The sequence below is a fragment of the Mustela nivalis genome (assembly GCF_964662115.1).
Source record: "Mustela nivalis genome assembly, chromosome: 1".
NCBI lineage: Eukaryota > Metazoa > Chordata > Mammalia > Carnivora > Mustelidae > Mustela > Mustela nivalis.
In genome coordinates, this window is record NC_139020.1 from 59270141 (window position 1) to 59282772 (window position 12632).

General features: G+C 36.1%; 2 protein-coding genes across 7 annotated transcripts in view; one reads left to right on the plus strand and one right to left on the minus strand.

The window, feature by feature from the left end:
- Positions 1–12632, plus strand: part of SIDT1 (SID1 transmembrane family member 1) — a 479838-nt gene that overhangs the window by 340235 nt on the left and 126971 nt on the right. The window lies entirely within an intron of this gene.
- Positions 1–12632, minus strand: part of SPICE1 (spindle and centriole associated protein 1) — a 65152-nt gene that overhangs the window by 21915 nt on the left and 30605 nt on the right. For 5 of the 6 annotated variants that reach the window (XM_082738384.1, XM_082738385.1, XM_082738387.1 and 2 more), the window contains 4 exons: positions 11159–11261; positions 10238–10344; positions 6724–6836; positions 9–145 (listed from right to left, as the gene is read on the minus strand). In XM_082738384.1, the coding sequence (XP_082594510.1) occupies positions 9–145; positions 6724–6836; positions 10238–10344; positions 11159–11261 (460 nt within the window). The remainder of the gene's footprint in view (positions 1–8; positions 146–6723; positions 6837–10237; positions 10345–11158; positions 11262–12632) is intronic. The other variant, XM_082738386.1, reaches the window with a different exon arrangement.

Here is a 12632-nt window from a genome sequence, read left to right on the forward strand (position 1 = left end):
GAACAAACCTTTTTGTTCTCCTGATGGAGGGGCAGGTGATGGAGTTCCCGGAGGGTTTTGGGACTGTGTTGTTATTTTCTGCTGAATATCAGTCCACAGTTTATTAATTAACTCAGAATTATCTTCCTTCAGTTGGTGGAGAAACCTATAAAATATGGGGCAACAAGCTATATCAAAATTAATAAATGCTATCATTTAAACTGTTCAACTGCTTAAATGTTTGATTGACAGCACTTTTAATAATTCAAAATCAAAGAAAAAAAATACATTTTGCTTTAACTGTTAAGACAGGTAGCTAAAATGCCAGTCTTCTTAGTGTTAAAAGGAATCATTCCATCTTCCTCCCAGTTTCTCACCCACCTTGGCTCCTGCTTGGAGGAAAAATCTGTCCTTTCTGAATTTTTGTGGTATGGGCCCCGTTCTCCTCTCTTTCTCCCAGAGAAAGTACATGGCTTGGTCCTTTCTGGTTTCTCTCTGTGAAGGAGGCTATCCTCAGAACACAGTCTATGCTCATCCCTGAAGTAAAATGACTAGAGCAGACTCTGCCCTGAGTCCCTGGGAGCAGGGAGAAGGAGTGAGAAGAAGAGCTGTAGTATAGGGAGTTAGAGAACTAAGCCTTTTGCTATAATCATCTTTAGCATTGGTAAGGCTTATTCTTTATTCTCCAACCATCTGATTCCTTTATCTATTTCTCAGTTGGACTGAGACTTAAAAGGGGTAGGTGACAAAAAAGCAGGAACAACCCAGATGCCCAGCAACTGATGGGTGGAGAAGTAAAATGTACTGCACCCACACAACCATAAAAAAGAATGAAGTGGAGATACATGCTACAACATGGATGAATCTTGAGAACATGCCAAGTGAAAGACACCAGACACAAAAGACCACATACGGAATGATTCTATACATATGAAATGTCCAGAATAAGCAAACCTACAGAGATAGAGAATAGATTAATCCAATAGATTAGATAGGGCTGAAGGGCTTGGGAGGAAATAGGATTTGACTATTAAAGAATATGGGGTTTCTTCTGGTACTGAAAATGTTCTAAAACTGACTATAGATTACATAACTCTGCATATACTAGAAATCATTGAATGTTATACTTTAAGTGGATGGACTGTATGGTATGTGGACAATAAATCAATAAAGCTGTTACCCCAAAAAAAAAAAAAAAAAAAAAAAGAGGAATGGGGAAATATTATTTAGTGGCTCCACAAATCTCAACCTAAGAGAGTTGCTTTCATGCAAATTATGGATAGTACATTGCACATTAGCTGCTGCTACAAAATCTATTTAGCAAAAGGCCTATAATGCAATCCATTCAAAGGGGGCTTAGTTATCAAAGCATCAGAAAGACTCCTTTGTAAGTGTTAGTTCAAAGTCCAACCTTCCGGCTAAATCTTAAGAAAAGTGTTGTAACAGGATTTCTGTACAAGTTAGGAAAATCCAAAACAGTCTGAACTCACATTACTGTCTCTAATGTTTATACTTTTTTAAGAGTCAGGTTATGTGACAATAACAAGGAAAGTAATATAATACTACCTATGACAGGGTTAAGAATGGCCTCCCTAAAGATACTTATAATTGAATCCCTAGAATCTGTGAATGTTACCTTATCTGACTAAAAAGGGACTTTGCGGATGTGATTAAGTTAGGAAGGATATTGAGATAGATGACCTTGGATTATCTGGATGGGCCCTAAATGCAATCAAGTACATCCTTATAAGAGGGAGAGACACAAGGAGACTCTGACACACAAAGACATAGAGGGTGCTGTGATGATGGAGGCAGAGACGGGAGTTATACTGACTCAAGGCCAAGGAAGGCCAGAGCCACAAGAAGTTGGAAGAGACAAGGAATGGATTTTCCCCTAGAGTACCCAGAGGGAATGTGAGTGGCCCTCCAACACCTTGATTTCAGCCTAGTGAAACTGATTTCAGATTTCTGGCCTCCAGAACTGTGAGAGAATACATCTCTGTTGTTTTAAGTCATCAAGTTTATGGTAATTTGTTATAGCAGCCATAGAAAACTAATGTAGACTCTGGCACCTGGATACAAGGTGCTAGTGTAACAAAATATCAAAAAATGTTTACCAAAAAAAAGCTCTGAAATGAGAATGGGTGAGGATGGAAGAATTTTCAGGTAAATATTACAAAAATCCTAGGTTGCCTTACACAGGCTATTCATAGAAATATGGATGTTACAGACCCTTCCACTGTGGACCCAGGAGGAAGTGAGGAGCACGGCAGAGAAAGAATCTATCATCATGAATGGAATACTGGTAGCAATATGAGCATTAAGGGAGCTTCTGGTGAAGGCTCACAAGGAAATGAGGAACATATGATTGGAAACTGGAAGAAAGACAATCCTTATTATAAAGTACCAGAAAACATAACCAAGTTGTGTGGAAAGCAGAACTTGTAAACAATGAACTTGGATACTTAGATGTGGAGATTTCCAACCAAAGTGTTGAAGGTACAGTCTGCTTTCTTACTGCTGCTTAGAGTGAAATGTAGGAGGAAAGAGATACACTGCAGGAAGAACTATTAGCCAAAAGGAACCAGAACTTGGTGATCTGGGAAATTTTCAGCCTGCCCAGAACGCAAAAGATGGTCAAATTAGGAGATACCACACTGTTAGGAAAGCACACCCTGGAAAGAAGGACAAGCGTATGGCTACACAATGTTTTGCTAATCTGAAGAGATTAGGCATCTGACTCACAGATCCCCTTAATGATCTCAGCAGACAGCAACAGAGATGGAATTATCCAGGGACGATCTCTGGAGGGCCTCTTTGTCTAATGCCATCCAAAGGAAACACACAAGGTCCTTTGAGAATGTTACACCAGCAGAAATACGGCAGCTTGGACTGAAAGAAACAGAGATAGGATAAAATGAAGGAAGAGTCAGACTCCCAAAATTCTACAATCAGCAAACAGGCTGATATGATTAAGTTAAGAATCTTGGGATGTGAGGTTATCCTGGGGGGGGGGGGGCCTAAATGGTATCATGTATATTTTTATAAAAGAGAGGCAAAGGAAGACTTGAACATACACACAGAGGGAAAGGTGATATGAACTCAGAGGCAGAAATTGGAATGATGCAGCTGTCACAAGCCAAGGAAGACCAACAGTCATCAAAACCTGGAAGGGGCAAAGAAGGCAAAGAACAGATTCTCCTCTAGGACCTCTGGAAGAAGGGTAGCCCTCCCAAACCCTTGATTTTGGTCCAATGAAATCGATTTCAGATTCCTCCAGAATTGTGAGAGAATAAATTTCTGTTGTTTTAGGTCACACAAGAACATGTATTCATAGAAATTTTCAAATCAAAAGGCACTTAGTCTCCAGATCCCAAGTCTAATGCATCTCCTGATACCTCATGTTTAATAGTTAACAAGTAACATTTTGAGACATTAGGTACTCGAAACTGGAAACCACCTACTCACACAACTAATGAGATAAAACCCAACCAAATAAAAAACAGTAACTTGATTCAAATGTAAAGAATAAAAGCAATATTGCACAAGATTAGTTATATTTAGGTTCTGAAAGAAGCTCATCTTAAAAGATGATACATGTTTCCAACTGTCCTTAAGGAAACAGCAACCAGCTAAATTTGAATCACTCTATATACATCCTCTAAAACCCAAGAGACGGGGCAACAAGAGGAGCAAAAATAGCTCATAACCCATACCTTCTACATGACTGGAAAACAGATAATACTACTAACTTCAAATTACCTATAAGTAGAAAACTACACACTAAACTCCAGCAAAGATATTTCCTGAGCTCCTGTCAGAAGCCCTAGCAGGGTGTGAGGGCAGCTGAAAATGACTAAACAGGTCATTTAAAAAAAAAAAAAAAAAAAAGGAAAAGAAAAAGAAAATGACCAAACCAAGAAGAGAGTGAAGAGTCTACTGGTGACAAAATCACCTCCAGAAAGAAGTCCACTCTAAATAGCAAATACTCAAAAAGGAATATCACACAGACACACACACACACACACACACACACACCAAACCTGGGCAGTCAAAATACTACTAAAAAGTGCATAGAACTCAAGGTGGTAGGTCTTGGAAAGACACCACTTCTTGATGTCAACAGGAAGAAAGAAGAGTTCTTAGGAGGCTGAGTGCTAAAGACACAAACAAAAAAAGTATATTACCTTAACATGTTTAACAAGGGAGAACAGTTCAAGACAAAAAAGAACAGTATTGGAGTACAAACCAACTTTAACCTGCTGATACTTTAAAAAAAAAAAAAAAAAGCACCCATGAAAATAACTGTACTTCACTATAATTGAGAGACCTACCCCAAACTCACAACCCTGTCCATAAAATGTACAAACTAAAACAGTCTGCATCATACAAGACAAAATAATAGAAAATTTAATTGAAATATTCTAGCCAATAAAAATGTTTCCCCTACCAAGAACAGAAGAAAATTGTAACAAAACTCTTTAAATGGAATTCAGTATATTTAAACAAGCATTTGGAGATATAGATCTTGAATCATAAGTTCTAAAACTAAGAACAGAGATAGACAAAAACCAGGAACAAAATAAGAATTGACCGAACTCAGGAAAGAATATAAAGAAAAAGAAAAACTCAAAAATAAAGATTAAATTACAATGTGTCCAATGGATAATCATTAAATAAACATTTAATAAGGAAGATTGAAGATTACAGGAAAACAACAATAAAAAATAAAGAATAAAAGGTTAGAGAGAAAGTATTTGAAATAGAAAACAAGAGACATCACTTTTATGTAGGTAAAAGGAGTCTCTGAAAAAGAAAAAAGAAAAAAAACAATGATATCAAACTAATATCTGAAACTATAACCCAAGGAAACTTACTTCCAGAAAAAAAAAAAAGAAAAAAGAACCAAATCTACAAAAAAGCCAACTGTGTTGGAAAAACGGACCTGAAAAGGTAAACTCAAAACACAGCTTAGCAATATTTAAATTTTAAAGATAAAAGAATAAATTTTAAATATAAAGGACATCAACACATAAAAATGCCTAATTATTTATAAGGGCAAGAAAATTATTCTAGCATCAGACCAGTCAAAACAACATTCAAAGTAAGCCAAGAATGGAGGAACATTTTCAAAAAAATTAAGGAAACAAAATATTAAAGATTTTATATCCAGCCAAGCTATCCTTCAAATATCAAAGCTACAGGAAAACTTTTAAGCTTTCAAGAACTCAAAGAATAGAACTCATAAACCCTACACCATGAGCTTTGTCTAAATGAGTGATCCAACCAAAAGTTAACTAGGAAAACATCATAAAAGGACTGATGATGAGCATTTAATACATTTAACTATAGATCCAAGACTAAAACAAAAATGGCAATAATATTTTTGCCATATTTATGGCAATAATATTTGCCATATTTTGGTGGCTCAGTGGGTTAAAGCCTCTGCCTTCGGCTCAGGTCATGATCCCATGATTCTGCAATCAAGCCCTGAGTGGGGCTCTCTGCTCAGCAGGGAGCCTGCTTCCTCCCTGCCTGCCTCTCTGCCTACTTGTGATCTCTGTCAAATAAATAAGTAAAATCTCTTTTTAAAAAATGGCAATAAGGAAGAATAATCTGTAAATGTTTTATGTCCTGTCAAAGCAAAAAAAGAAAAAAAATGCAGCTAAAAGAAGAGAAGGACTGAGAGAAAAAGAGAAAGAATGAGAATATAGAATAAATTATTTGTTGCATAGGTCATAGGTGGAAGTCAAAGCATGACATTTAAAACTAACACACCTGAGCAAAAGGTTGAAGAATATAGGGGACTAAAGGGCTCTATAAAAGGCAGATATAAAGACAACCAGCCAGAACAAAATTACAAACTTCCTAAATATCAAAAGAAATTTTTAAGAGAACACAAAAAACATTACATAAAGAAAACTATAATTATAGTATAATATACATAGTACTATAAAATAAGTTGACATCGAACACATCTACTATATCAATAAATATTACAAGCTTACTTCACCAATTTAAAAAAAAAAAAGACTTTTAAACTGGCTAAAATGCAAGACCCAACTCTATGCTAAATACAAAAGATACACCTAGTACACAAAAATTCAGAAAAGCTAAAATAAAAGAATGAGCAAGGATGAACTAGGCAATCAGAAACAAGAAGGCAGAGGTTTCATTCCTGATAACCAAACAAAATAGGACTGAAGCCAAAAGGCATTGAATATGACAAAGGACACTTTACAATGCTAAAAGCCATAATTCACAATGAAAATACAATACTTATGGATATCCATGTTCCAAAAAACACACCAATCAGGTATTTAACTTTAAACAGAATTAAATATACTTAAACATCATATGCAAAGAAAAATAGAAACACACTAACAGAGACTTTAATACACTACTCTCAATATAAGATAGTGACAAAAGTAAGTACAGACACAGAAGTAAATAACATCATCAATGAAGCAGATCTTAAGGATATACATATAGACCTTTATACACTGGTAATATAGAATATACCTTCTTCTCAAGCACACAAATGGAACATTTACAAAAATTTAATCATATATTAGGCCACAAAGAAAACATCATTAAGTTCCACAAGTAGAAATATTATAAACACATTGTATACCTTAAACTTACACAATATTATGTTAATAATATCTCAATAAAGCTGGGAAACAAAGGAAATGGCCTTGGAGAAAAGGGAAGCCCTGTAAATATTTATCCATATATACCTACCGATCTACGTTAGTTTTTGACTGAGAGTTTATAGAGTTATCCAACTCATTCCCACTTTCTTCAGACTGGCTGTTAACAGTTCCTTCTCCTTCATCATCTACTTCGTTAAGAGCCTTTCTCAACATAACAATAAAAATACAAATACAAGTTGGTTATATGTACACTCATCCTTTGTTTCTTTTTGTCATTACAATAGAGAGGTCCCTCCTTCTACTGCTAACATCTCCACAAGTGCTCTAGGACCTAAACCCTCTCACCTCCTTCCACTCCATCAAGTGCCCCATCCCTCTCGGGCAACTTCAACCTCTCTGCACTGGCTTTAGCTCAACCGCATTTAAATGTGAGTATCTTTTCTCTTTTCTCTCACCATATCTTTTCTCTTTCACCACCAAACTTAAAAGAATCTTTTTTTTTTTTTTAAAGATTTTATTTATTTATTTGACAGAGAACACAAGTAGGCAGAGAGGCAGGCAGAGAGAGAGAGAAGCAGGCTCTGCACTGAGCAGAGAGCCCGATGCGGGGCTCGATCCCAGGGTCCTGGGATCATGACCTGGGCTGAAGGCAGAGGCTTTAACCCGCTGAGCCACCCAGGCGCCCCCAAACTTAAAAGAATCTTACCCACCCCTCCACCCCCACCCCACACGGCTTCTCAACCACCTATGCCCTACAACCTTGCTTCTGCCCTACCATTCCACTCAAACTGCTGTCTACAAGGTCAATATCTTTTTTTTTTATTTGTTCCTAAATCAAATAGATATTTTTCAGTCTCTGCCTTCCCTTTCTTCTCTAATTGATTGGACATTAATGACCATTCCTTTCTTTCTTTCAAGATCTTCTTGATACATTCTTCCTTTTAACTCCCAAGATACCATATTTCCCTAGTTTTTATTCTATTCTTTTGGCTCTTCCTTCCCATCTCCTTCATTGATTCTTTTCTTTCTGCCCTTTCTTAATACTCAAGATCCTCCCTTTGGACCTTTTATCTTCTCATTTTGACTCCCTTTCTGAAAGATTGTATCTAGTTCCAAAGCTGCAATTACAATTCAAATGCTGTGAATTCTCGAATTTCTTTCTTCACCCAGATTTCTCAGGAGTCCTAGACAATTATGTTCAACTGCCTAAGATATTGCTAGTAGACATCCTACACACATAAATTTAACGTGTCCAAAACTAGTCATCTTCCTAAGCCTCTCCTATCACTCTTTCAGAAGCCTTATTCCTGACATATTACCTAAGACCATGAGAGTATTGCCATCTACTGAGATGCTCAAACCAGCAAACTGGGAGTTACCCCTTTTTCTCATCCATCACATCCAATCAGCTACCAAATGCAGTAAATTCTATCCTTTTTTAATCTTTCAAACCCATCTCTCTTCCCCTCTACCTTCTTTTACTGCCATTGCTTAGGTTAGGCCCTCACCACTTCTCACTAAAATTCTAACCTAAGTCTTCTAACCAGATCCTCTCACCAGTCTTGTCCTTCCCAAACCCTTCTTCCACTCTACAATGGATTTCATCATGACTCTATTCTTCCTAAAATTCTTTGGTGGCTCTCCTCTCACTTTCTGGTTCTTTAGCCCTTCATTACCTAGCTCCTCCTTATCTCTCTAGCCCCAGCTCTTGCCATTTCCCCTTCCCCATAACAGAGACCATAATTATCTGAAAGCTAACATTTTTTTTATTAACATACATTATTTGTTTCAGGGGTACAGGTCTGTGATTCTTCAGTCTTACACAATTCACAGCACTCACCACAGAACATACCCTCCCCAAGGTCCATCACCCAGCCACCTCATCCCTCCCACCCCTCTCCACTCCAGCAACCCTCAGTTTGTCTCCTGAGACCAAGAGTCTCTTAAGGTTTGTCTTCCTCACTGGTTTTGTTTTGTTTCATCTTTCCCTCCCTTTCTCTATGATCCTCTGTTTTATTTCTCAAATTCCTCAAATCAGTGAGGTCATATAATTGTACCTCTCTGATTGACTTAATCTCGCTTAGCATAATACTCTGTAGTTCCATCCAGGTCACTGCAAATGGCAAGCTTTCAGGTTTTTTGATGGCTGCATAATATCCCATAATATTCCATTCCATTCCATTCCATGCCATACCACATCTTCTTTATCCATTGATCTGTTGATGAACATCTAGGCACTTTCCATAGTTTGGGTATTGAGCTATAAACACTGGGGTGCACATGCCCCTTCAGATCACTACATTCGTATCTTTGGGGTAAATACCCAATAGTGCTATTTCTGGGTCATAGGGTAGCTCTATTTTCAACTTTTTGAGGAATCTCAACATTTTTCAACGTGGTTGCACCAGCTTGCATTCCCACCAGTAATGTAGGAGGATTCCCCTCAAAGCTAACATTTTTAGTAAGTGCCAAAACATAATGGCTTTTGGCTATTTAAAACATGTAACATTCTACTTAATTGCCTTTGTAAGCAGAAAACAGTAGACTTAAGTTGTTTTTTGTTTGTTTTTTTTTTAATGATTCTGATTTTTTGATTAATGATTTTGATTTTGATTAATGATTTTTTGATTAATGATTTTTGTTTGTTTGTTTTTAATGATTCTGGACCTTGTAACTCCCTAGGATCATCCCTCTAACTGATGATTCTCCTTTTTTCATAGGACATATAAATAACCTAGGAAATTGCACTAAACAGGTATTGAGTCCTCGTCAATCCTAAAAATTTGTTTTATTTTAATATTAAATTCTTCATGAGCTTTAAAAAATGTTTCCCATTTCAAAATTCTAAGCATTTTGATTAATTAAGAGTTTCAGTTAGGTTGGGATACATTTTAATTAACATTTTACTACTATAATATAATTTTCCCATGTAACTGGTCAATAAATTCCAAGTTTCCTGGGTAACAGGAATAAACACACCTGTTTTCTAAACACACCCATTAAAAGAGACTATTAACATTTAATGAAGAACTAGTATCTGGAATCATGATAGACACATAACTTATCTCAGCTGATCCTCACAACAATCATAGTAAGTATATTCTACTCCCATTTAACAATAACAACAACAACAAAACCAAAAATACTCTGAGTCATCTCAGATACCTTAAGAAATCAACCCAAGATCCAACAGCTAGTACTAACAGAATGTAAACACAGATCCACCTGACTCTAAAGTGGAAGTTAAGAGACTCCCCACTGTTTCTATAATGGCAGACGGAGCAAATGCCATCTCTGATGCTATGTGATCTTGGACAAGGCACTTAATTTTTCTGAAGCTCAGTTTTTTCACCTGCTAACTGGAGGTAATGCTAGTACCTACATCATAAGTAAGTACTCAATAAATGGTTAGCTATTATTATCCAATCCTGTCTTGTTTGGTACAAATATAACTCACCCAAAGTGTAATATGCTTGAGGAAGAACAATTCTAGCAACCAAACTTGGTATTTGTTGATATTTAAGCTTTTGAAAAGTTTACCTCTATGCCTGCATAAATTTAATTTCAACATAAGCATGATGGCTATAAGGACAGCATATTACCTGAGGCTCCATGATGGATTCACTAAGAACGGCCTGCGTGTCAGGGTCTTGATTTACCACAATAGGACCCTGAGAGGAATCAGGAGCCATAGTTACATTTGGAAACCCTGCAGAAGGAAAAGAAGTCATGATGATTTTACTTCATTTAATTAAACTGACTTTATAAGCACTATACACTGCCACAGGTTTGTATTATCAAATAAAAATCTTAAATGATAATAATAGCAGCTCACACTTATATAATACTTACTATATGCCAGGCACTTTTCTAAATGCTTTTACATATATTAAATCACTTTACCCTCACAAAATCTGATGAGGTTGTTACTATTATTATTTTATAGATCAGCAAATTGAAACTCAGAGACATGAGGCAAATGGCCCAAAGTCACAATAATAAATGGGTAAGCCAGGATTCAGATTTTAAACTAAAAACTAATGATCTGTTTTTAGGGATTAAAGTAAACAATGGATTATACACAAATTAAAGTGAATAATGCTATATATCTGACAAAAGGCAAAGTCTCTGTCAGAGAGAGACTGAAGTAGCTTTAGGCTTCAAAATTTAGCTTTACTCAAGTTACATACAAATACAGACACTTTATACGGTAACCGAACATTAATAAACTGGAAACTAAGTCATATTTATAACAAAATCTTGTAAACTGCACCATGAGATATACTAGTAAATGATGACTTACCTCTATTTAGCTCCATAATTTGTAATAGTGAATATTCTTAGTGAAAAGCAAACAAATTATACTGAATCTATGCCTAACAACTCCTGTATGCTATCCACTCTAGACTACTTGTACTATAAATAATGTGATGCCCGAAAAAAGTTTTCAAGTTCTTCCAAACAGCCATTGTAGGCTATGATTAATAAGAAAAAGAAGCTTTTGTTTGAACAAAATACATTACCTGTGCGCCTACGGGGAAAATCAACAAACAGATCTTTTGCTTCAGCCATCAAATGATCAGATTTTTCTAATACCTCCTGCATCTGGTATTGATCAGAAAGAATCTAGACATGTGTTAATGATAAATATTATTATTCAGAAAAAAATCTATATATACTATGAAATCACAAAGGAAAAGTCCATGCAAAGGTTCAGAGAATAAAAACAACTGTAAGCCACCATCCTCCCAAAATCCTTCAATGGCAATATCTGTACATACCAGGAGATGGCGCTATTACAATAATTAGATTTCAGATGCTTGGCTACAATCCAAGTTAAGAAATACATTATTTCTTACTTGGTCTTACTTGGTGTGACCTAATATACACGCAAATGTAAATGCATAACAAGATAAAAGTCTTACTTAACCTTACTTTTTGAGAACCATTCTAATATTTTCTTTTAGTTTCTATTCTATTTTTTAAAATAATAGCTACAACACACTAAATTAAGCAATCCACTAACAAGTTGTGATCCACAGTTTGAAAAACACTGATTAAAGGTATAAAACTCTGAGCCATATATTCAGAGGGTTTCAACCTTTAAAGTGATTTCATAATCCACTCATAGATCATGATCAACAACTTAAGAGACTATAAGGTAAGATATGAGTTTTGGGGCATCAAACAAAAAAGTGACAGTTCTGTATTTACAAACAAGGTGGATTTTTATCCTAGAGGGATGAGAACTCAAAAAATACCATTACAGTAGCGCCTCTGATTAGGCACTTTCAACTCAGGAACTTTCTTAATTATAAGCAAGGAGCACAGGCAAGTCAAGTCTACCCACCACCACCAGGTGGCATTCTTAAACTGAGAGGAGTCATAAAACAAAACTGCCTGCTTTCCAACACTGATTCAAAACAATGAAGCGGAGCTTCTGGCAAAAAATCCTCTCACCAGAATCTCTCTAGCCCATGGAAACAAGTATATAATATGATTTCAGTTATTGTTTTAAGACATTGAGAGAAATAACAAAAGTCACATTCCAACTTTTTCCCTTTCTTCTCCTGCTGTGGCCAATCAGATTGGATAGCTCAGTTGGTGAGAATCAAGTCTTTAATTTGTTCTTTCCACAGAGTAAGTTTTGGAATGATATAAGGCAAAGAGCACATTCAGAGCCAGAAGACTAGGATCCAGCCAAGGGATACTAAGCAAAATCCAACCCTCTTTAAGCTTAGGTTCCTAATATGTAAATGAAGATATCGCCACCTTCCCCTACCCCAAAGGGCTGTTGTAAGAATGTGGACACACTGAACACCTGTACCATTCTAGAGATATTTGGAATATTGCTACAACTTAAATTATATTATCTCATGAACCAAATTTCTATCCCTGGTTAGCAATCTTGCAAGTACACCCCATTAGAGCTTAGGCAAGAGAGTAAATGGAGCATTATAATCTATCACTTAAACTAGAAAAATTACACACAGAATA